The 25812-nt window shown below is 36.5% G+C and overlaps 2 protein-coding genes and 1 long non-coding RNA gene across 3 annotated transcripts; 2 read left to right on the top strand and 1 right to left on the bottom strand.

The window, feature by feature from the left end:
* The first annotated feature begins 5756 nt into the window (after positions 1 to 5756).
* On the top strand, positions 5757 to 12172 carry LOC141606688 (myosin-binding protein 7). Its single transcript, XM_074425930.1, has 4 exons — positions 5757 to 6027; positions 6304 to 7869; positions 9963 to 10009; positions 11692 to 12172. Exons 2-4 carry the CDS (start codon positions 6502 to 6504, stop codon positions 11798 to 11800), a joined length of 1524 nt encoding a protein of 507 aa, XP_074282031.1. The 5' UTR covers positions 5757 to 6027; positions 6304 to 6501; the 3' UTR covers positions 11801 to 12172.
* LOC141606696 (arginine-specific demethylase JMJ22) lies at positions 12143 to 14932 on the bottom strand. The gene is made up of 2 exons (XM_074425941.1): positions 13514 to 14932; positions 12143 to 12751 (listed from the first exon to the last, which is right to left on the bottom strand). Exons 1-2 carry the CDS (start codon positions 14821 to 14823, stop codon positions 12520 to 12522), a joined length of 1542 nt encoding a protein of 513 aa, XP_074282042.1. The 5' UTR covers positions 14824 to 14932; the 3' UTR covers positions 12143 to 12519.
* A 5045-nt stretch (positions 14933 to 19977) lies between these two features.
* On the top strand, positions 19978 to 25330 carry LOC141593875 (uncharacterized). Its single transcript, XR_012521967.1, has 3 exons — positions 19978 to 20277; positions 20538 to 20689; positions 25056 to 25330. It is a non-coding gene; the product is annotated as an uncharacterized LOC141593875 (long non-coding RNA).
* The last annotated feature ends 482 nt before the right edge of the window (positions 25331 to 25812 follow it).

Here is a 25812-nt window from a genome sequence, read left to right as displayed (position 1 = left end):
GTTGTGAGGGAGTATAAGATGTAGATATATGAGGGCTCGCTGGAAGTTGAGCAATAATGTTATGGCTACATTTGCCGGAGGGGTGATAATTGTGTGTATGAGAGGATATGTTATGCAAGGCACCTGAGTTAAGTCCGGATGCGAGGTATTCATTGTCAAGTGGTAACTTACGTGGTCAGGATTGGCTAGTTAGATTCGATTATGGGTCCATGAGGTGTGTAAAACTTTGTGTGAGGTCCTGGCCTCATGAGTAATGGTGTGGCGTGATAGTTACGAGTTGTTATGTGTGTGTTCCGCGTCATATGTTATACTTATATGTGTATGTATGATACCTGTAAGTGATGGTGTGAGGTTCCGGCCTCAAGAGTCATGGTATGGGTAATATTCATAAGGTTGGTATTTGTGATCCCGTCTAATGTGTTGCGTCGTGATCTGGTAGAGCAGTTTTAAGACAGTCTTGTGGTCAAGGAAGTTGTGCTGAGTCAGTATTATGAGATTGTAAGAGTTGCAATGACTATCGATGTGGTGTTGTGCACTGGGCACGGTAATTCGTGTTGTCATCGATCGTTGTTTGTTTACTGCTATTTCTTGTCAGTGTCGGCCGGGGCATATAGACCGTTGTGTTGTTTCCTGGTGTTTCTTACCAGTGTCAGCTTAGGATTGAAAATAGAGTATGGTATGAGAGAGAGAGTTGTGTATGGTGTTGTTGATGTCATGGCGTAGTAATATTCTGTTAATAGGACACCATTGTGAGAGGTTGTTGGAGTGCTTTTGATCTTGTGTTAGATGAGCCATTGGTGGACATAGTTGTGAAAAGAAATTGTGGAACATGTGTGGTATTGAACTTGAAACTACAAGTGTTTTAGCACCTTTCCTTGGGACAGGGAGTACGGAGTTTTAGGACTTAGTATCATGTCAAGTTAAGGGAGTAGTGGTAATAAAGAAGATGAACTTGAGAAGCTAATGTAAGTATGTGTAACACTTGAGGATTGTGAGATAAGATTGTGGAGATGAGAGTATATGTATATAGAAGTATGTCGTGTTGTGGTAATGTAGAAGAGATAGAGTAGTGGTTATACTGAGTATTTTATGATATATGTTATGGGAGTGCAGAATAATTGGAGGCACGAGAACTGTTAAAGAAAGAGAGTCCTGGATATAGGAATGGTTGTAGGTGTTGAGGTTATAGTGGGTTATCGTTGTCATGCAGTAGTAATGAGGATTATGGGAGGTATATCAAAGGACCTAGTATTAGTGAGTTACGAGGATGTAACATTTATCTTAATAGGAGTAGGATGCGACAAGAGAGTTTGATGGTCATACAGGTTGCAATTGGAAGTTTGAGTGTTGGTGCAGAATAAGGATGGATTTGTGTGATTGCCGATTTTATTACATGTAATGGTAGTGCTCGTAGTAGTATGATGTTTATGAGTGAGAGTAACGGATTGTGTGAGGATGTTTATGTGTGTGAGTAAACTTCGAGGACGAAGTTCGTTTTAAGGATGGTAGAATGTAACATTCAGTTTTGATGGTTGATCTTATTTTGTGGATTGTCTTGGTATTGAGTTGCTAGTGAGTGTTATGGAAGTGAGACATGATTGGCAACATTGTATTGTGGTTATTCGATAATATTATGGAGTCAATATCGAGAGGATATGTTATCTAGTAAGCGTGGTTGGTGGAGTTAGTGTTAGGTGTCCATGTTTTATAGGTTGGGTTGGAACTTCGGGGACGAAGTTCTTTTTAAGGGGGGAAGACTGTAATACTACGGATTTTATAGGCTGGTAATCGACCGAGTATGGCCTACTCGGTCGAGTAAAGTGTGTCGTGGTCCCTGTTTGGCTACTGCCTAGGAATACTCGGCCGAGTATGTGGAATACTCGACCGAGTAGAGGGTACTCGGCCGAGTATACTCTATACTCGACCGAGTATCCGGTCTGTCGAGTGTTTTTCGCGGTTTGATTTGGAAATGATTAGGGCATTATATATATTACGCTAGACAGTTTCTAATTACGCTTTACAAACCTAAAAACATTCTACGACGCCCTAATCATCTCCGAATCTCTCCTTGTGTGTGGGTGATCATAGCAATTGCATTCATTCCTTTTGATTCATCGTTGGTAAGTCCCCATCTTCATATTCACTGATTTATATTTTAGGGTTTGTTCTTGATTATGAATTGGGGGAAATGGGGGTTTTGCAGTTAGTGATTGTATTATGTGATTGTTGGTGTAGGTGACGATGTGGTATTTGTTATGCATTTGTATGGTTGATTGCAGCTTAAGCGGATTGCGAAAAGGTAGGGTTTCCTACTCGATTCGATTCTTGTTAATTGATTTAAGACTGTGCTTGTGTTGTAATTGTTGTTATCTGTTGATCATCGGAGTATGGGTGTTGTGATGGCGGTGGTGATGTGGTTGTGTTGTGACGGTTGTGGTGTTATGACAGCTGTGGTGCTGTGGTGTTGTGTGATTGTGGTGGAGTCGCTTGCGGGAGTGGCTTCACACCCTAGTTCGCCCTCCGTGGAACCCGTCAGGGGAGGGGATGTGCACATTAAGGGACAGGGATTGTTAGTCGCTCGTTGATGAGCTGGACTTGGTGGGGATGGGCTGCGGTCACCCACTGGCGGAGTGGATTACCTGTTGCGATGGGTAATATGGCAGGGCTACACAATTCGGTGTGTAGTCGGTTACTGTGGAGGATGATCAGCCGGTTACAATATTTGTTTGTCTTATCTTGATTGAGCGGTACTGACCCCGTGTTGTTGATTTGTAAAACCTGCGGTGATCCATTCGGGGATGGTGAGCAGATTATGACAGGTAATGCAGATGTTTAGCTATGGGACAGTCATGGGGAGTCATCACTTCGAGTCTAGCTTCCGCTGTTATGAGTTTAGCTGTCTTTGATTTCAGTTGTATTGAGTTCCTTACGCTTTTATGTTGAGTTGGTCAGAGATTATGTAATCGTTAAACTCTTTATACTCTATTAAAGTTGTTTTGGATTGTTGCTTTTGATATACTAACCTCGGGCAACCGAGATGGTAACAGCCTTTCATACTAGGGTAGTCCTTGGTAAGGTACCTTGGTATGAGGGGGGTGTTACATCTATCGAGTGGGTCTTACTCTGTCGAGTAAGTAGTTTTTGATGCAAAACAGTAGTCTGCCTGTAGGGTACTCGATCGAGTAAGTTGGGTACTCGATCGAGTAGGGGGCACTCGATCGAGTAAGTGTCTTACTCGATCGAGTAAGTGGTTTTACGGGTTTTGTTAATAATGCGGGAATGGTATATAAGGCTTTCGTCACTTTTCTCAAAACACTTTTACAACCTAAAAACCTTCAAGAGAAGATTGGGAGTTACGTTGAATCATCATCGCCGCATTATTAGCAAATCCCGGAGCTAGAGGTGTCGGATTTCATCGTTCTTTACACCGTTGTGATCCTTGTGTTGAGGGTAAGCTTTATATATAATTTTTATACTATTTTGTTAAAGTTGGTTAAACCCTAATTTGGGGATTTGGGGGTTTTATGATTGTATGGTCAAGGTAGTAATTGTATGAATGTTTGTATAGAAGGAGGGTTCGTAGAAGAGAGGTTTTGAGACAGCTGCTAGATCGTCTGATTCTGTGATTGCGTTCCAGGTAGGGTTTCCCTACTCGGTATTAATTACATAATGTGTGGTGATTTTGCTGTAGTTAGTGATTGTTAATTGATTCAGACGGTTGTGATTTCGTATTGTTGATTGATTCGGATGGTTGTGATTTCGTATTGTTGATTGATTCAGACGTTTGTGATTTCGTATTGTTGATTGATTCAGACGGTTGTTGATTTTGTGTTGTGATTACTGTTTAACTGTCTGTGATATTCGGGGTGCGTCCGTGGCTGAGTGGAGTCACTTGCGGGAGTGGCTTCACGCCCTTGATTCGCCTTCTGTGGAACCCGCCACAGAAGGTGTGCACATTAATGAACATGGGTTTATCGCTCGATGGAGATGAGCGGGGCTTAGGTGGGAACGGCTGCGGTCCCCCACTGGCGGTGTGGAGTATCTGTTGCGATGGATACTCTGGCAGGGCTACACACTTTAATGTGTAGTCAGTTGTGTGGAGATTTATTATGGAGTTTGGAGGATTGTTGTGTTGTTGAGCTGTTTGTGTACTTGTTTCGTTGTGGCTTTGTGTTGTGTAATGAGTACTGACCCCGTTTAATATTTTAAAACGTGGTGATCCATTTGGGGGTGGTGAGCAAGTTATTGGCGGTATGATGTGACGCATATGGGATAGCCGGGATGAGTCATCACGTGGTCGTTAGAAGAGTCTTCCGCCGTGTCGACGATGTCTTATAGTTTGTGATTTTGGCTAGTAGACATTTTTGAGCACTTTGTATTTCAATTTAACAGTTTTGGTTTGGACATGTAATCACTTAAACCGTATTTACTTTTAAAGTATGTTTCTTTATTGTCTTATGATTATCATTGCCTTGGGTAACCGGGATGGTGACGTTTCCATACCTTAAGTGGTCCTGGTAAGGCACTTGGAGTATGGGGGTGTCACATCACAACTATGCATCTGTAAGACTCATTGTTTACTATTTGCCGGAAATATCAAATGAATCACTACAGGAAGTTTATAAAAAAAGTTTTTATACAATAATGCACACAAGTCGTCGACCAAAGGTTGAGTAGGGACAGTCAATAAATATAACAAGGCGAAGATGTAACGATAACAATAACAAGAGCAAACAACCATCATAGCAATCAACAACAACATATGAGCATATCGATTACAGGTGTCAACCGCTGGTCAGAAAAGGGGATCCTATATCTCAACATAAGTCCTAAATACCAGCATCTCCTTCGACACCGTTGATTATCATCATCGTAGTACACTCCTTCAACACCGTACTATATTATTCTCGTCTTCGTAGTATACTCCCTCAACACCGACTATATTATTCTCATCATTGTAGTACACTCCCTCGACATTGTACTATAATCAATGTAGTACACTCCCTCGACATCGTACTACAATTTCTGAAAACTAACGAGTCTTCTAAGCCATCGAGAGCGAGCAAAGTGCACTTACGCCACTAGGACGCAGAAAAGAAAGGCGGAATGCAAACCAAAGTCTGCCTTCACTGGAGATAAAACTCCTATACCTTGAAACAGAATCCCTCCGCACAACAAACTCGTAGCTAAGAAAAGCGAGTATTAAGTAGATAAAAAGAGAACAAATACAATGAAAATGAAAGAAAGGATAAATGAAATGGACATAATCGTCAACAATGTACTCGGATGATAGATTTCGTTAAAACCCGACAATAAAGATATAATGATAAAAAATAGGACAGATAATCTTTAACTCCCACAAAATAATCAAAAAATCTCCCATCACAATCATAATGAATCCATGATAACAAAGTTACAGACTAATGGAATATGCTTTATCATCCTCATCCAATGATAAGAAAGAATCAGTTTCTAAGCTAATAGACATAATTACATACTGTATATATAAATTAACTCCCAAAAAATCCAAAAATAATACTCGTAAAAGAGAAACCGGATTTTCAGTTAAATCCAATACACACATACACACACATTACAATACAGAAACACCTCCTTCACCAACAAATCATCGCCTCCAAATTTTACCCGCAATTCAACACACTGCTCAACTTTTCAATTTTCAAAACAAAAACAAACAAAATACCATCTTTTTTTTCTTTAAAAATAAAATAAAAATCTAGGGTTTCTAATTTTTCAATCGAAATTCATAAATAAATTCACAAATTAATTCAAAATCCCTAATTTCTCTCTCTTCTCTCTCCAACTTTTTTTTTTTTTTTTTACAATTTCTCCCTCTTCTTCTCCTCACAATTTTCCCTCGCTTTTCTCTCTCTCTCTTTTCTCAAGAGAGAGAATTCAATCTTTCTCTCTCTTCAAAATATCTTTTTTCATTATTTTATTGTTTTTTTTCTCCTTTCGGATCATCTACCTAACCTTCGTTGTTCTGAATTTCGGTATTTTTTGAAGGTATTTGTTATGTTAATGTTAATTGTTTTTTTTTTTTAAAAAAATTTCTTAATTTGCTGCGCACGATGTTTATTCTTCCAGCTGTTGTTACATTGAATTCGTCAGATGCTCGCAGTTTTGTTGATTTTTTCGTATTGATTTGGTCGTTTTTTTTAATGAGATGCAACACATTATATTGTATTTGTTGCAATCACTAATAATTGCAAATTAAGTTTTGCTTAATTTGTTAATCTAGTTTTATATTTTTGAATTTTTTTTGTATTGTTTGATTTGTAGGAGTTTGGGTACATTTTGAGGATCTGAGAGGATTGTTTTCGCAGTTTGATTGCGAATTCCAGGTAGCGAGTCATTGAGAGGGGTATTTTAGATATTGAGGGAGAGATTGATTTTGTCGTTTCGAGCTAATTGAGAGGGTGCTGGCTGAGAGTTAGGTTGGGTTTGAATGCATTCGGAGTTGATTGTGGATTGTGACATATGGCTAATGATATTGTGTCATTCCCGTCGAAAAACCTGGAGCAATGCTGTGATTGTGGATGTAGCTGTTCTCTGACGACCGACTCTTCCACTGGGATGTGGATTAGGTCGGTCAAGAGGAAGTATGACGAGTTTGAGCGTAGTGGTCGTTTCTATATCCCTGGTCTTGATATCTTGCCTCTTGCACGGGTTGGGATTGAGAATGAGTGCGCTTTGTTGCGAGAGACGGTTAGTAGCCAACAGTCGACAATTCAGGACTTGTGTATGGAGTTGGAAGAAGAGAGGAATGCATCTTCATCTGCTGCTAATGAGGCAATGTCGATGATTTTGAGGCTTCAAGGGGAAAAGGCGGAGGTCCAAATGGAGGCTCGGCAATTTAAACGTTTTACTGAGGAGAAAATTTCACATGATGCTCAGGAGATATCTGCATTGGAGGATGTGTTGTATAAAAGAGAGCAGACAATCCAAGCCCTTACATGTGAAATTCAAGCCTGTAAGCATAGAATGATGAGTTATGGTCTCACAGAATACGAAGCTGAGGGTATGAAGGAAAGGTATAATCGCAACGAAAGCTTTTATAGTGCTGTTGATTCTCCCACCTATGCCTATCCTCCTCTAAGATGTAATTTGAATGAATCACAAGGACAATCAGAGTTTGAAGATGATGTGGATTTTGAGAAGTACCCCTTTGGTGAGACTCCGAGGAGTCAAGATTTGAAGAATCTAGAATACAGGATCAATCAATTGGAAGGAACTCCTCGTGGCGATCAGATGAATGGGGACTTTGGTCCCAGGCCTGTTTTGGAGAAGATAATTGTTGGTCATTCTCCAAGACGGTCCAGACACTCCAAGAGGATTTCTGTTGATAGCTTAAGTTCATTACCCGGGTTTGGTAGAGACTTAGGATCTGATTACACGTATGATTCTCCAAGGTTTGGTACTAGTTTCAAGAAGCTAGATTGTGTGGCCGAGGAATTGAGAAAGTCAGATTGTGCATCTGACTATGAAGATGACATGAGTGATCGAGTGTATACAATTGATTCTGTGCATCCCGGAGCACCGTATAACATGGAGCCCAAAACTGCTGGAAAGTTTTGCGACGAGTACATACCTACACCAAGGGGGTCACTAACGCATGCCGACGCAGTAGAGCCTGAAGTCAAGAAGCTATACTTGAGACTGCAGGCCCTTGAGGCTGATAGAGAATCAATGCGGCAGACAATTATGTCAATGCAGACTGATAAAGCACAAGTGGTTTTACTTAGAGAAATTGCTCAACAATTGTGTAAAGATATGACACCAGCAAAACCGATGCCTGTTCAAAAGCTATCCGTCATTAGGACCTTTTCCATTGTTGCAGTTTGTAAGGTAAACCTATATCCATGCTGTTGTTTTGGGCTTATTTGACATTATATATGCATTTTTATTGGATCTGGGCCCTGTTATGATAGTATTGATTCCTATGTACGACAGTTCTTTTTTTTTTGAAGTTCCTTGGTCTCTTTCTCTGCTGGACTTTTTGTTCTTATACCCTGTTTGTACCTAACTTCTGGAGTATATCTTTGTTAACTTACAATAGATGCTTTGAGTTGCCTGACTCAAAGTTGCATTTCCAGAGAAGTATTCTGAGTTTCAACTGATGTGAATTAGTGGTTATGCTTGTGCATGTTTAGAAAAGATAAAGACCTGATATTGATTTTTCCCTTATGGAAGTTCCAAACTGATCCATTACCCTTATCAGCGAGTATATACTGAATCTCCTTAGATTTTGTTTTGCCTGTTCGAGTTACCTTTGCAAATTGTATGGTCACTGCATCGTTCTGATGTTTATTTTTCCCAATCCGGAGAACAAGGCTAGGCATATTTTAAAACCTCCCGCCCGCTAACTGAATGGACTGATGTACCCTTCTTAGTTCTTACCAAACATCCGATGGTTACAACCCCAAAAAAAGCAGCAGGGCCGTCGAACAACGCGTTCAAATTGTGTAAAGAACTGTGTAAAAAAAGGGGCCTCATTAATATATACGCTATAACAATAAGAATACATTATTAGCAAACCCTTTGGCATAAGTTTGTACTGCTAATTTCTGATTGGAAGATTGTGAGTTCGAGTCTTCATCTTGCTAAATGTTACGGAGCTCTGTATTTCTGATTGGTAGTGGCCAATAGGCCCACTGCAGTTACTAAGTGTTACGGAGCTCTGTACTTCCAGCTATTTTGCGTGACTATGGTTAATAGGAGAGAGAAAATCTGTCTTTTCATCTTTGCTATTACTGAGTTAGTTTAACATAAATAATTATATGGAGTACCAACTTGCTTAAATTTTTGTCTAAAATAATAAACATCAGTATCTGTACCAAAAAAAATGATATCAGTATAAATGTTACCTAGAGGAGAAATAAATGTTGGATTAATATGACTGTTGAAAGAGTGGAGGGTGATAGGGCGCTTTGATAAATTTCAGAAGTAAAAATAATAGCATCTTCATTTGACGACCCTGATCACCATATTCCTCTATTGTATCGTAATCAGTAGAAATGTTGAAATCTACTTGTTCGTGGTTGCCTCACCAAGATCAGGGATTTGAAGAATTTTTGTCCACAAGTGGAGTAAAGAAGCTTCCCTTATTGTGCGCTTACCTTAAAAGCCATTCTCAAAGGCAGATATTAGGGAAATGTGGTGATGAACAGTGTTATTGTATAAAATTGGAGGAACATAGATAGTGTGAAACTGTGAGTTGCTTTATGCCCTGTGAGATAACCTGTGAAGTCTTTCATTTTATCAATTCTGAAAGAAATACATCAGCTAATTATATACATGAAGTATAATAAATACCAAAATAAGGTTCTGATGCTTTGAATTCAATGTATAAAATTGGTGGAACATAGATAGTGTGAGACTGTGAGTTGCTTTATGCCCTGTGAGATAACCTGTGAAGTCTTTCATTTTATGAATTCTGAAAGAAACAAATCAGCTAATTATATACATGAACTATAATAAATACCAAAATTAGGTACTTCTGATGCTTTGAATTCAATGTATTACCGTTTATGGTTCTAGCGGAAAATGTCAATGTGCAGTGTTGTCGGCTTTACTGTACCTACTGCGATTTGCGATGGCTAAAATACTTTTAACTGAGGGTATTTTGGTCTAGACAACTACGGTTTGTGTCAAAGAGTCAAAATGTCTGGGAAAATGTTGGCCTTTAATCTCTAATGATTCCACTCATAAACCTGTAGGATTTAACTGCCGCATGTCTATGAGATCATGCTTTTGTTGATTCACCCCCTGTTTGCCTTTTGGCGTGTGTCGATTATTTGCATTGAAAATAATACTCTGTATTTGTCTGTGATTTTGCCCTATATTGAAGATTTTTTTACGCATGTTTGACTTTTGACGATATATATCTTCACTCCTTTACGCTCTGGACCTATCTCATTCGTTTCTCATTTCTGTTTCAGTGGCTGCTGTCTTTTGTTTTCTGGAGAAAGAAAGCACATAAAAGCAAGTGAGTTCAGTATTCTGTTGATATAATTGTTTGTCATCTCCGCACAGTCTTGTTTCTTTCTTTTTTTGTTGTATATATGAGTATATGACCCGCTTGCAAGAATTTGTTTGGGTGATGGGTGTCAGATAACTTATTTGTATGTTAGTTAACGGATATAGGCAGAATGAAGATAATTGAAAAAGGAATTCTTAACAGACATTCCTTCTACTGTACATTGTTGATAGTTATTTGAGGTTAGGACTTAGTAAGAGAGACAGCATAAGTCTAAGTAGCTAGAGATGTGAACTGACATCCAACAGCAAAATGTACTGGTGAATTTTTGATTTTATCGTCCCCTTCTCCATTTCTTTATGTCCATTTCCTCTCTCAAGGATTATTATATTATATTATATATTCCAATCCCACTCATTAACCTTTTCATTCTCAAGTAAATTTACAACCACCCAGTCAGGCCAGAGTTAATCCGAACAACTGAAAAAGTAATGGATATCCATTTCTTTTTAAGAGATGGAGAGGATCCTTACTCTATTTAGAGCGAGCTGTTTTAATAATCGTCTTTCTCTTTGCTGTTGATAAGTTGGTTATGGTTAACACAAGCAAGCCATTAAGGATGGCATGTACCATTCATGGTCTTCTGAAGACTGAAACATGAGTTTGATATATTTATTTGGGAAATATGTTTGCATCTTTCATTAAGCCTTTATTTTTTGTCATTTAGTGATCACCTCTAGTACCTATTTTCATCTGTTACTCCCTCCATTCAATTCCAAATACAACATTTCCTATTGTGACACTATTCATGTTCGAAGAGAATATTCGATATTCCTAATATATAAGAGAAAATATATTCATGTGGGATCTTGTTTAATTCGTCTTTGTAAATGCAGTTAGAATATCAAAATTTTATATTTTTTTTATAACGTAAAATTGAAGATATTTATATTAAAAATCTTGCATTGGTAAGTGTGTAATGATACCATGTATTTGGAATTGAATGGAGGGAGTATAATTTATTATATAATCCAAATTGTGAACCAATTGGTATCACATGGTTTAACTACGTCGTGGTAGATTTTAGGGCATGGTCATTTGAGATTGCTTGCCATATTCACGTAACGGATTGAAGCAACAAGGAGTAAATTGAGAAATGTTTTATGTTCTGTTTGGTGTACGAGGGGGCATAAGGCCAGAACGATAAAGGGGATGGGGGATTTAAACTAGCACCCTATCGTCCACATGACCTCTGTTTCAACCGCTAGGCTAATGCTTCTTCGGTATCCATTATATAGTCAGTGGATAAACATTACTAGATTAGAGCCCAAATTTGTTTTTACTGCAGACTGTTCACCAGAATTACTCGTAAGTCTTTGGTTGAATTGAAACAATACTATAGCTTGCTCTTCGGAATCCTGTACAGGAATTCTACAATATGGTTTTTCCACTTGCAAACTTGTTTTATTAGGCAGGCTTGTGTTGCTCGTGCCTTGCATTTTTTTCATTAGGTGACATGGCACATTTTTTTTTTCTCTTCTGAAGGTTTTGACGTGAAGAGGAAGGTTCTTTTTAAATTTGGGCATCTATAAAGACCAAATACATCTGTTATGCGTAAACGATTTATTTTGGCTACAAGTTTTATTTTCACTACTGATATTTTACTCTTTTTTTTTGGATGGAATTCGCAGGTATATGTTCGATTTGACCCCAAATAATGTTGGTTTGCTGATGCTCCTGGATAAAAGCCCTCATGGAAAATTATGGCGATGTGTAAGATCCACACAAGTTCGAAAATAAGCTGCAGAATTAGTTTTTCTCCCAAAATGGAGTCCACTTTCTAGGATTGCGCTTAAAAAGTGTTTGCATTCATTTCTGGAAATGTCGTTCTGGAAATTTGGTTGTTCTTTTGTGCAGTGTTCTTTATGATTCATTTCTCTGTTCGGCTGTTCCCCTCTTTTCTCCCTTGGAAGTTTGGGATTTTAATATCATGTGATATATAGGCCAGTGTGGTATTTGGGTTTTCTAATGTTTAGGGTTTGATTAGATTTTGACAAATTAATTTCTGTACAGTTCACCACATATTCATGTAAGACTACGTCCATCCGTCGCTCATTTCTCATTGCGATTTGCGAGTGAAAATTTGAAATAATATTCCTTATTTCTGCACATTATATTCGGCATATTGTTGGACGACAATTGGTGCAAGTTTTATGGCCTGAGTGAATGCATGAATTTCAACCTCAGAAGTATTAATCCTTCATTCGAAATTGAACTCACAAATTTGTATCTCAGTCAAGTAACAAAAACAATGATTTTCCTAAAAAAATTACAAAAATAGCTCATTTGAAGCTAGTACTAGTAAATAGCTCAACCAAGTGACTGCAACGCGATCAATCCATATAGAGTTGAAGTTGCCAATCGCACACACTTCGTATATCAATCTGACAAACTTGGATTGTGTAAAACAAAAACTGGAACTAAATTTTAAAAGGTCCCTCTTTTATTGGCGACTGTGTCTAGAATGAAAACTTGAAAGCTCCAGCGCTGTTATCTGATATAGTATCCCAAAAAGATCGTTTCTTCTTCTGTTCTTCAGCTTTTCTTTCAAGCCGATCAATAGTCCCCGGAAAAGAAGACTCGATTGCACTTTTGAACTTGTGGTGGAGGTTCACACGGTCCCTCGTTCCTGATACGAGCTCATTGGCATTTGGCTTCTTCAGGAACTCCAATACATTCAGTAAATTTCTCCTGGAACAATCAGATGGTAAATTGAACGACTCAATAGTGAAAAGCGTGCAAGTCGACTAACACACGCATGCCTTTGTATATCAACTATGATGCGGCCAAACAATAAAATTTCATTTGATTATTTGATAAATTTGTCGAATCTTTTGGTTTACGAGTTCATGAACAAAGTAACAAGTTGTAACGAGTCACGTCTCCGGGACGAGTAAAAATTTGACCGGTCTAGTTAACATGAAAAATTCAAACATGTCATTGACTAACCTACTATGTTGTTTATCGGCGACTGAGGTAGGTGGGGTCCCGTTGTCGTGATCAGGGGTTTGTGGTGGTGCTATCACTATGGTCAGGGGAGTCGCCATCATGGTTGTGAGTGGTTCAAGACAATATTGAATGGTGCTCTAGGGTGGTTCATCAAGGTCGAAGGTGAGAGTATCGGTTGTTTGCCTTGTTGGATCTGTGGTGTGTATGAGTGGGTCAAGGACTCAAGGTAATTATGAAGGATTTGGGGTGTCATATTTGTTGTTCCCCGTGACAAATGTGTGGTGGTCTGGGTGCTTTGGGGCAGCATGGAGGTCAGACCACCGCTGGCTAGATTGTTATGGATGGAGAGCACTGGTAGAGCATAGCATTTCAAGGGGATGTTTGCAACCTAATCTCATAGGGGAAAACAACTTCTTTGTAACTCTACCTAAGATCTCTACTGACCATCAACAAGCATATTAAGAAAAATAAACTAGAGAAGAACGTAAATTGTAAATCACATACCTGCTAACATAATTCTGTGTGATCGCAATTGACTCTTCTAAATTGATGACCAAATGCCACCATCCATTAGGCACAAATATGACCTCACCAGCTTTGCAAACACACTCAATTGGTCTCTTCTCCCAATTTTTAGTAGCTTCATAGAAGTTCATGAACCACTCAATTATGGAAACTGGACATGCCACTTCGGCACCATCAGGGCTAGGGTGGACCCCAGGAGGTATAACATCCGGAGGGAACAATATCCACTTCTTCGACCCTTTAATCACAGCATTCCATGCGGATGTCGAATTAGGATCAATATGAAAAGAGGATCCCGAACCAGCAGGCCCGATTATCAACCATCTGTAATCAGGCCTCTCATCACCCAACACAGAAAACAAATCCTCTCGAAAGTACACAGGAACTTCATACTCTTTCGCCAATGCAGGCACTTTCTCCGCAAACTTTGGATCAAACAAATACAATGGTCGCTCTTCCTTAGTCAACTCAGAATACCTATAGTAATCCTCCAACTTCATCTCCACAGGACCAACAGCAAACTTAACATCCCCACACGTCGTAATCAAATAATCCTTATCCCACTTATCCAAACCAACCCAATCCTCCATACAACCTTCCAACAACACCGGCTTATTTAATTCTTCAAAATCCGCTACAAATTCCTCAACAGAAATCGCCTTTCTACGCCGTATATTATCCCTTTGAACCCATTCAGGCTTCATCTCAAGATTAGCACACAACCAACTTTGAAACAAATAATCAGAATAAAAATCTCTAACAACCAAACCACCCCAAGATTCAACATTTGCAACATCAAACTTAGGAAAACAAGCAGAAACATAAGTTTTTCTCCATGACCCATTAAACAAGAACCCACCTTTATATGATTCCAACACCAAATTCCTCCATAATGGTTCATGGGCACAGAATACATACAAAGATTTGCTAACAATTGATAAAATACCCAAATGGGTACCATCTAAAAACCCTAAAATATCAACAACAAGTTCATCACTAAGTATATTTAAGTTACCTAAGCCAGTATCTCTAGAATTATGGGGATTTGAGCTAAGATAAAGATTACCCAATGGTTGAACTCCATGATTATGTGAAGGGGCTGATGATTTTAGGCTAAAGCCTTCATCAATTTCATCATTTTCAGGATTTTCTAAATGTTGTTCATTATTGGTCGAATTAAAGGTACCATTTTGGTGAAAGATATGCTTGATTTTCTTCTTCTTTTTGGTTTTTTTCTTGCTGTTTTTGAATAATTTGTGTTTGAAGAGCAAACTTTTGCAGCTTAGCATTCTTCTGGCTGTGCTGATGACTGATGAGCGAGGGCCTGACTCCTGAGTGTAGTGGCTGCAAATTGTGAAATTGATTAGGGTTTCTATTTTTCCCCCAAAATTTAGAATTAGGGCTCCTTTCTTACGTTATTTTTAAATGGAAAAATTAGTTTTGGGACCCGTGGAAATCACGGGTTTTTTTGTTTTTAGCTTCTGATTTGGTCTTCCCACCGTATACCTTTGTTGTTGTCTGTCGTTGTACCCGTTTGCGTGTCAAAATTTCAAGCCCATTTGTGTGTCGGTTTTGTATTTACTTTTTTCTTTTCGCGCTTTATATATTTACTAGTTTAGCTCCCGTGCAATTTATGCACGGTATATATAGAGTTTTAATTTTTTAAATGTATTATATTTATGAAATTTAAATTAACTAATCTTTTTTTTTTTTTTTTACATTTCACATCGTTATATTTTGATTTGAAAAATCAAAGTCAAAATCGTATTAATCATGAAATGAGTATTTCAATGAAAGTTTTTCCTATTATCGAGAGATTAATGATGTTATTTTATAAAATTTTACTGATAATATATTTTTAGGCGCAACTTTTTATTTTAAAAAATTAATGAATTTTTTTCGTATCATTCTTTAAACAAAAAAAAATAGAATTCCTTTTTATATCACAAAAAGATTGGAGATAATTTTGTGTAGGATGTAAAATACTAAATGACATAAATATATAAGTTTGAAAGATTATGTGTATTATAACCCACCATACTTATAGAATATGCTAAAAATAACAAATTAATTTTAGGAAATATGTTTAGGCGGGAAAATTTGGAGTTTCGCCTATTCATTTAGTAAATAGGGGATGTGAGAAGTAACCCGTTTTCTCTTTTCGGGCTTAGTTCAATCTTTGGTCTTAGCTCTCTACCAGCCAAACCAACACAAACCAACAACTCATTCCACATTTTTACTCTCACTAATGCAAAGCACTCATCTTACCATGCTTTATACATCTTCATCTCCTGTAGAAGTGTAGAGTACATGGTATTTGGTCAGCTGCATCGTCATGTCCCAAAATCGGGATTTTGTTGGTGTTGGTCCTTCGTTCTTTTGCTCTGCGTTGTAAGTTCGTGTTATATAATTGGCTAATTTAATTAAGAATGTTGTTGATAGCCTATCTAACACACGTAATAGATATGTCAATTATTTTTTACACATTTTATTGTAAACACAAATTCTTATTTCAGTAAATGATTCTTTTTTTTTTCGTCTTTAGCCTATGATAGAAAAAGTCCGTCTTAAGGAAGACTTGATAAGTTAATAATACAATGAAAATTGCCGAGTTACTTGTAGAATGTAAATTTGGTTCTCGACTCAGCGTTATGAAGTTGGCCAAGTAGAAGTTTTCGCCCGCGAGTTTATAGTGATCTTATATAGACTGATATGAAGTTATGATACCTATTCAGTTATCAACAATTATGCAATGAAATGGCTTGAATAACAATGATCGGGGATGTAACGACACATACTAAAGTATTTGTTCTTCATACAAAGGTATTTAAACTACAAGTGAACATAAACTACACATGCTTCAGGATTTCACATTCAATGTCATGATTCCTCAGGCTTAGACACTATTTCGAAACTGTGATCTACGGCAAACTCACTCACGGCATCTTTGCAAGGGAATGATGCTTCAGTCAAAGCAGCATTCTCAGCAAAGCAGCATCAAGTCTCCCATTATAAGCGTCAAATATAGTATAGATAAATTTGCAGCCATTTTGTAAAATGTCCTAAAATTATCATCTGCAAATAATAAACATGATGAAGTATCCAATTCAACAACTCAAAAGCACCCAACTTCCAACAGTAATGACAAAAAAACAGCGGCTAAAACCGCAAGAAATTGCAGTAGCCAAAACATTAAGCGATCATAAGTATTTAGTACTCCCTACCACTAAGCATATGCATAATATGTCATCTCTCTTGTAGAAGTTCCTAAACTACTGCATACAACTCTAATGTTTTGGAGAAGTGACAAAGAGTAGGGGGAAAAAAATAAAGCATGGCGTCCTTGAAGTCAGGTACATAATCAATGTAGTAGGGGGTTGTTCATGCGTTGTATCGAAGGCGTACGCTGAACCTAGTTTAAATGGTTCAAAAAATATTTATACATTTTATTCAGTTTGTGAAGTGCAAGGCATAAATAAATTTGACAAATTTTACCACTTATGTTGTTGTCGGCTATGAGATGCTTGTCAATAGCTCCGCTTGTTGGCCTACGTGAACGTCCTCTTTTACGGTGACTACAGTTTATGTCATCAGTCTCTCTGTTTGTCTTACATGGGTAGGTATTTGGTTGGGCGAAAGTTGTCTGGGAGTTGTCGTCAGCGGATTCCATGGAGGATGGGAGGTTTGAGGTACCAGCGGAATGATTGTTTTTCGGAGAAACAGTTGCTTCAATGTCCATGCTGTCAACACTGACGCCTGCAGCATGGGATACGGTAAATAAGAACCAATTGATTAAAGTACCATCTAAACATCAAAATTTTCAAATTTAAAAGGGTGCAAAAGAGGCCCACTTGGAATGTCGTCACTCATCAACACCAGCGGCCGTGGCATGTTTGGGGTGTCCGAGTTTGAGTCGTGAGAAGTTCTGGCCTTACGGGGACGGCCTCTTTTACGCCTTTACGGTAACTATAGTCCATTTCAAATCTGAACGTTAAATAAATTATTGGTGGAAGAGGTCAGTAGACGTGTTTAATACAACATAGTTAAAACAAATAATGGGAAATAGGCCCAAGAATAGATGTCGAAGGACCTTCAGAGGGTGTGTCGGTTGGAGGCTGCTTAGTTTGCTGGCCAACCGCTTGTTAATATGGGGGCAAGTGGTCTCAAAGGCTGTCCGACAACTTGTTAATACGGGGGGCAAGTGGTCTCAAAGCCTGCAAACCCAAGTAAGTTAAGAATGTCTAAAGTTAAACCGCAATGAAGGTTTAGAACTACAAACAGGATAAATTAAAGATATAACGGATAGCATCATCATTCATTTATAACTCCAAGCATTGTAATTGCTAGAGTAATGTGTAGATATTGATAAAAATGCCCATGAGCATACTACATCAACAAAGTTCAAAGGTAGGAAACAATGAACATAATAAAAGAGGTTAACAACATATGAAAAAAATATCAAATGTCCAGTGAAGCCAATTTGCTATCCATGAAGCACACAATTTTTGTGATATTCCACTTTAAAGAAATACCACATTTTGAGAATTACAATAATTGATCTTTGGTCACTGCTTTCTCCAACGACTCAATTCTTAAAGCATATATCTATAACTCACCAGAAACTACGGAATAAGACCGTCTTACAACCCCTTTGATTGGCTAAACACTTGTTTATTACCATAAATAATTGCGGTATTTTACATACAAAAGAACCGTCGACATTGTACAATGATCTTACACAATAATTACTAATAAACCATATTCATTAAATATAGTCAAACATCACAAATTAGCACTGAAATCTCAAGATTTAAATGGTTTCAGTATCCTAAGATATAATATTGGAAATTTTAGCATGAAAGTGCAAGGGATTTCTTGCCTGTAGAAGTGATAAAAGTTACGACTGAAATAAGCGGACACAACTAAAGACAAATATATAAAGCAAATCAGAGTTACGACTGAAATCACCAACTATTGACTACAATAAACGGACACAATTGAAGCCCAATACATACAGCAAATCAAAGTCACAACCAAGATTGAAAACAATCAGTAGACCACACGCTTGACTACTTACCTCTAATTGGGTAAGTTGGGTACTGAGTTTGTAAAAGGTAGGGGAATACAATAAAACACGAAATTTCATCAGATTATATGGGGTAATCCATTTGGGGAGGCAAACAGATGACAATTAATTGTCATCAATGTATGGTTTAGTAACTGTAAGAAGGGGAATTTGAAAAGTTGCAATAAATTTAAAGCGGTAACCGACCTTCGGTGGTGAGAGGCGGGGCATAAACCGGAACCGCCACCAACGCCGCGCCCACTGCTGCTGATCCGTGACGGTGGCCATGTTCCGGGGAGAGTCAGTACTGCACTGCGCCAAGGGGCTCCGGGAACTGTCCAAAACCGGCGGCGTTATAGAGGTGAATTGGGAAACCCATATTGTGAAGGTTGTGTAGGTGGTTTGTGTGGGCCGGTGGAATGACGGTATTCCGTTGTCGGCATGAAAGGATGATGATAAGAGACGGGATTTGTGTTGAGCTGCGACGGAATTTGTGGATTTGTGTTGTCGGGACGGGATTTGTGTTGAGCTGACATGGGTTTTGCAATAGAGTCTACGTAGTTTTTAGGTGGCATTTTAATTTGGCCTTTTAATAAGATGAAATTGATAATTGGTGATGTGCTGGCCATTTAGTGAATAATTGGTGATGTGCTGGCCATTTAGTACAACCGTGTCATTCATAAAATAAATGTGGCATTCCATTAATCAGATGTGGCATTTTTCAATCACACGTGGCTTTAATGACGTGGACTTTAGGAGCCATTTTAGTTTAGGCTTTTAATAGTATTTTATAGATTATTTAGATTCTCGTGTTCGCTTCGGCTGAAACGGAGTTGAACTGAATTAAATAGAAATAAGGTGAATAACATGCAATTACACCTTATGGGAGTGTTTGGTTGGAGCTTTTGGAATGGATTAAAATGGATTCAATCCATTCTAGTGTTTGAAATCTCATACCCATCTCCCTTGTGACGGACGCTATCCGTCATAAGCTGAAGACGGAGTGGATACATACCGTTTTATGCAATAATGGATCAAGTGGCCTATATTATCTGTTTATTACTCCCTCCTATTCACTATATTCTTCCCTATTTCCTTATTCGGATTATTCGGGTTTTCTTCCCTATTTCCTTTTTTGGATTGATTTGTGTGGTCCAAATTAAATTGCATGTGGGGGTAGTGTATTTTGTGCGGTCCAAATTCATTCTCTTATTTCTTGTGTAAAAAGGAAAGAGGAAGAATATAGTGAATAGGAGGGAGTATATTAATGTTGATATGACAATACACATTAAAAAAATAAAAAGAAATGGGAGTTCTCCCATGCAAACAGACGACATGAAGACTTTTAATACAACAAGTCAGTTTATGTCCATTCCTCAATTCAACTTTCATTTTGAAAATACAATTTTCCTTTCTTCTTCTCTTACACCGAGTATCTCTTTATAAAAACACAAAAAAAATTACAATCTTCATCTCCTCCAAATCTTCATCTCTTAACTCACCATATTCAGCTTGTCAAAAATTAAAGTGGTAACATATTCATTCAAATCCAAGGTATTGTGTTAGATTTTAGTTTAAGATCTTTATCTCCTATCTTCATCCCGGCCATCTTCAGCTCGCCGTCTTAGTAACATCTTTAAAATACTACTCAAAAAGCCTTTGAAAAAAGCAATTGAAGGTATTGTGTTGAAAGTGTTGATTTTAATTTTTATAGTCACAATTTTTGGTGGTGTTTTTTTTAGCAATTAATGTTAAAATCTTTGTTTCATTTGTAAAAAATGGTCATATTGATTTAATTATTAATTTTTGTTTCATTTGTAAAAAAATCTTAGTTTTAAGATCTTAGTTTTATTTGTAAAAATTTTTTTTAGCAATTTTTATTAGTTAATAGTAGACTTGTTTGTGGTGCACTGCTAATGCATTTTGCTTGTCATGCAGAGGCATTTGACGACGTCGTTAACTGCTAGCACAAAAAAGAAGAGCAAGAAACCGATATGCGCGGAAGACGGTATATATGACTGTAATCTGAAATATATTTGCCATAACCTGATATAAAAAAGAAGAGCAAGAGACCGATATGCGCGGAAGAGGTATGATTGTAATTTGGAATATATTTTTGTCATAACCTGAGCAAAATGTAATCACATTAGTGTTGATAATGTGACCACATTTGTTGAGAAATGTACATACGTTTGAGTGTGTTGCTATTTATATTTCTGTTTGTTTGGGTTTAAAATGAATCTTAACACGTTAACATAAATGACTAAACATGGTGACATATGCGTGTGTTGAAAATGTGACCAACTTAGTTATAAATGTACCTATGTTTAAGTATGTTGCTCATTATATAAATGTTTATTAGGGTTTAAAACGAATCTTAACAAGATAACATAAATGAGTAAACATGGTGACATATGTGTTAATGTTGAATATGTGATAATCTTAGTTGAGAAATGTACCTATGTTTGAGTGTGTTGTAATTTATATTTATGTTTATTTGGATTTAAAATGAATCTTAACATGTTAACATAAATGACTAAATATGGTGACATGTGTTTGTGTTGAAAATGTGACCACCTTAGCTGAAAAATGTACTTATGTTTAAGTATGCTGCTCATTATAGAAATGTTTATTAGGGTTTAAAACGAATCTTAACAAGATAACATAAATGAGTAAACATAGTGACATGTGTATTAGTGTTGAACATGTGACCACCTTAGTCGAAAAAATGTACCTAGTGACAACACATGTAACCATTACACTAAATGTTTGTTTAGATTTGATTGAATGTTATAGTGATAACATCTAAGAATCAACATGGTAACATATGGTTTGTGTTAAAAATGTGACCATCTTAGTCTCGATATGTAACCCTGTTTTAAATATTGTCATATTAGTTAGAACTAGTTTTGTGACCCGTGCAATGCACGAGTTTTGCTTAGACTCATTCGTATGTTTTCCATCAAGGTGGACACGTACGTTTAGTTCTATAGTGCTCCGTACATGTTTTGATAAAAACATTTACGCTCAGGAGTACCATCTAGTAGTTTGGCTAGTAATTAGTCGGATATATCCGTCTAAAGTGAAAAACGGGTCAATATGCTTAAAGTGGTAATATTTTTGGGTCCAACCATGTAACTTATTGCTTATCTTATGCTTAAAGTGGTAACATTCGTGTTTCTGTTTCAAGTCTATAATGAGCATTTGTGTTTGGCTAGTGAGTTAATTAAAATATACTGAGCAGTACAATCCTTCTTAAAAGCTTATTCGTGTTTCTGTTTCAAGTGATTTGCAAAGTTGAAGTAGTTAATGACATGTCTTATTTTTTAGGCTTCTAAGAAAAAAATGTTGTGTTTCGACTTGACTTGTAAATTGATCTCCTATTTTTTATTCACTTATAGCTGTTATAGGAGTGATAAATTAAACTGGATAGGGGATAGTGTAGCAGACTCTCGTAGATGTCGACGTGCACTAACCATCATTGTTCTACTGTTACTGAGCCTTCATTAAGCGGTGTTTTAAGTCACCGGCTTTTTCTTCATCTACACACATTTTATTGAGTATGTTTATACGTATTCGAACCAGTAAACTCATAACAATCTTTCTTATCAAATTTCAAATCCTAAACTCATTCAATGGTAAGACATACGTAGTAAATAATAGACTTGAATATATTGCGAGAAGATTAATTTTGGCATAAAATTATGGCGTACAAACAATTGGAGTCACTACTGTCCAAATCTTTAGAGAGAACGTAGCATAACAAACAATTCAATGAAATGGAGTACTAAAAAAAACTACAAACCAAAACGTGTGTAGTCATCATTTACAGACAAGAAACAATTCAATTTTCAAGCTTAATGATGCGATAAAGTAAGTTCACATCTACGCATAAGTAGTTCGGCCCCTGCCACGACGTCATGCATTTTTGTTCGAACTCGTTAGATCTCCTCTCTTCACCTTCTAAAAATTCAATTTAGAAGGGCCATATAATTAGTACAGATCATATTACAAAGACAAACTTATTGTGAAACCTTATATCATATGGAACAACAAAGTAAAATGATTCCAAGGAGTTCATGAGATAATAGTGATAAACATAATATTCATTAAGAAATTCCATTTGTATATAACAAATTAGTAATGTCAATGTTTCTAACCAATTCAAGACTCGGATAAAGAAAAGGATTGTATGTCGGCGATAGAGGGAATTGAGAGTAATCCTTTGAAGGAAATTGGGGAAATCCATCCACACCATTATACCAAGGTTCCTTTGTGGTCTCTTAGGGGCCTCTCCAATAGCCCGATGATCTTTTACAAGCTTTTCAAGAAATCTATTATGAAGTCGAATCAACTTACTTAACCTTAGAAAATTGAGATGAAGGGAGTATACATAAAGTTAATCAAAATTTTGTAACTATAATAAAATGGAGTTGGGGCAAAATTGTTAGGCTAGATATTTTAGTTATTTACTCCTTATTAGTTATTATAGTTAGAGTACATGGTTACATGGTAAGAGTCTAAGAGTCTAAGAGAACGAAGGAGTAGACATGAGTCACATGACCATTCACCATATCTATTTTCCGCGTCTTTGAAAAACAAAAACAACAATGAAGTATTAGTTACTTGATCTCGTTCTGAAAATGAGTAGTAGCTCACATGAAATATTACGCAGTAATTCACCAACAACAATTCAAAACTAATCACTTAGGATTTAGGAATAGAGAAGAACAAAGAGGGAGAAACACCAAATTATTTGGGCAATGTTTTAAAAGCGAAGTAGCAATGGCAACATGTGTTCATCCACCTCCTTCACATGATGAACATATATTTTCTTCCTTGATGTCTTCAAATGGTCAATTGTTTATTGTCCCTTAACTTTGGCTTGGATTCAGCTCGATGTCCTTAACAACGAAAATCTTCAGAGGCCCACAAAAGGTACTAATTTCTGACAAATATAACAAAAAAAAAATTAGATACAAATAAATCCTACCAAATTTGTAATAACATGAAAAGGCTAAAAAAATTTAAAAATATAATACAAGAAACTTCATTTATTCAAAATTGAAGAATTACGTCATCCATGAAACTAACCCCTTCAAGATTTGATCTTAACTTCCGTGATTGTTCTAGTGTATGGGATTTTAATGGGTGAATAGGGGATGGAAGAATACAGTTACTACGTATATAAGATAAAGAGTTTGTGTTTAATTAATACATTAAATAGAGGGGAAGATAAAGTGAGAGGTTATGCATTGTTCACTCAGAATGTGAAAAGGCTAATGGTGATCAATAATTTTGCATTATTCAAGTTACATTGTGATTGCACACACAATGGGAGAACGTATGAGGGCTTAGATTGAAGGGAATTTAGTAATGTTGTGGTACCACGTGGATCATTCAGTTTAGCCTTTTTATATTATTTATTGATTGATTTGTGTTGGTTTAGTTTATATAAGGATGTATGCATTTAGTGATGGCTTTTGGAATACGAAGCGGTAAAATATTTATTAGTTGTTTAATGTTGATTAGATATATGTTTTTCAAACTTAGGTTATACAATATTTGACACCAAAGGTCATGAGATAGTCTATCTATAAATATACAAAAATAATTAATTAAAAGATAAGATTAAGAAGTCAATGTTGCTGACATTTTTTATGCGGACGTGTCATTCCATAGTCAAACGTGGTATTTCGTTAATCAAAGGTGGCATTTCATGATCATATGTGGCTTTGTCTACGTGGACTTTATGAGTCATTTTAGTCTAGGCTTTTAATAATATTTTATAGATGTGTGAATGAATATTATAATAACATTTATGAATAAACATGGTGATATATGACTTGTGTTAAAAATGTTACCACCTTAGTGTCGAAATGTAGCCATGTTTTTAATTGTTGTTACATTAGTTAGAATGTGAATGTGATAACGACAACATCTACGAATAAACATGGTGACATATGATTTGTATTAAAAATGTTACCACCTTAATATCGAAATGTAACCCTGTTTGGAATGTTGTCATGTTAGTTAGAATGTGTGAATGAATATTATAATGACAACGTCTATGAATAAACATGGTGGCATATGAAAATGTTACCATCTTTGTCTCGAAATGTAATCATATTTGGAATGTTGTCATGTTAGTTAGAATGTGTGAATGAATATTACATTTATGAATAAACATGGTGACATATGAAAATGTTACCATCTTTGTCTCGAAATGTAACCCTGTATGAAATGTTGTTGTATTAGTTAGAATGTGTGAATGGATGTTATGATGGTAATATCTATGAATAAACATGGCGACAAATGAAAATGGTACCACCTAAGTTTCGAAATATACTATATTTTAAATGTTACAATATATTAGTCAAAATGTGTTACCATATATTTTGTTTGAAGGACACTTTTAATGTAAAGTAATGGTAAGGTTTTATACTCATTTCGCAGAAATTCGTATGCAACCGTAGCACCTAAAAATGGACAGAACAAAGTCCGACGTTGGACAAACCTCGAAGCAGTTGGAGGTGCAAACAAAAAAAAAATTGGAGATCCTCCAAAGGGTGTTGCCAAGAAAAATAATGAAGGGGACATAGGCCATTCATGGACTACTATCTGTTTAATTGTCTGTTTGTAATAAAACTTATGTTTAGTACTTGGTGGTTTGTTTGGGGTTATATTATTTTGGAATAGAATTTTAGTCCCTCTTGATGTTAGACATGTAAGACAATGTTTATTTTGTGACCACCTTAATAATTATAAAATGTCATCATTATCTATCTAAATGTGGCATTTTTTCTTACAATTGTAACTATGTCATCATAAACGTCTAAAATGTCTTAATTTTTGTCGAATATATGACCACTGAAATTATAAAATACTTCAAAGAGTGGTATGTGACCATAAGAGAGTACAATGTTACCATCTAAGAGATTATAGTAGTATACTACCTTCAGTTCTAAAATACTACAAAAATTCGTTCGTTTAATTTCTAATGTTACCATAAGAGAGTACATTGTTACCATTTGAGAATGTATATAAAATTGTAATTAGTTGGTAATAGATTTATTTTGAATGGTAACATAACATAATGTTAATATAAGAGACTAATATGTGACCACATCAGTAGTAAAATACTATATACTTCGTTCTTTTAATTTCTAATGTTACATGAAGAGTATAGTGTTACCATTTAAATTCTACTGGT

The sequence above is a fragment of the Silene latifolia genome, chromosome 1 (genome assembly GCF_048544455.1).
Source record: "Silene latifolia isolate original U9 population chromosome 1, ASM4854445v1, whole genome shotgun sequence".
Taxonomy (NCBI): Eukaryota; Viridiplantae; Streptophyta; class Magnoliopsida; order Caryophyllales; family Caryophyllaceae; genus Silene; species Silene latifolia.
Note: the sequence above shows the minus strand (reverse complement) of the source record. Positions and strands in the feature narration are given on the sequence as shown.

Coding starts and splice junctions, on each gene's coding strand:
- LOC141606696 (XM_074425941.1), bottom strand. CDS start 14,823: ATGCTAAGCTGCAAAAGTTTGCTCTTCAAACACAAATTATTCAAAAAC. Junction 12,752..13,513: donor ACACAGAATTATGTTAGCAG/GTATGTGATTTA, acceptor TGATTGTTCCAG/GAGAAATTTACTGAATGTAT.
- LOC141606688 (XM_074425930.1), top strand. CDS start 6,502: ATGGCTAATGATATTGTGTCATTCCCGTCGAAAAACCTGGAGCAATGC. Junction 7,870..9,962: donor CCATTGTTGCAGTTTGTAAG/GTAAACCTATAT, acceptor TTTCTGTTTCAG/TGGCTGCTGTCTTTTGTTTT. Junction 10,010..11,691: donor AAGAAAGCACATAAAAGCAA/GTGAGTTCAGTA, acceptor TGGAATTCGCAG/GTATATGTTCGATTTGACCC.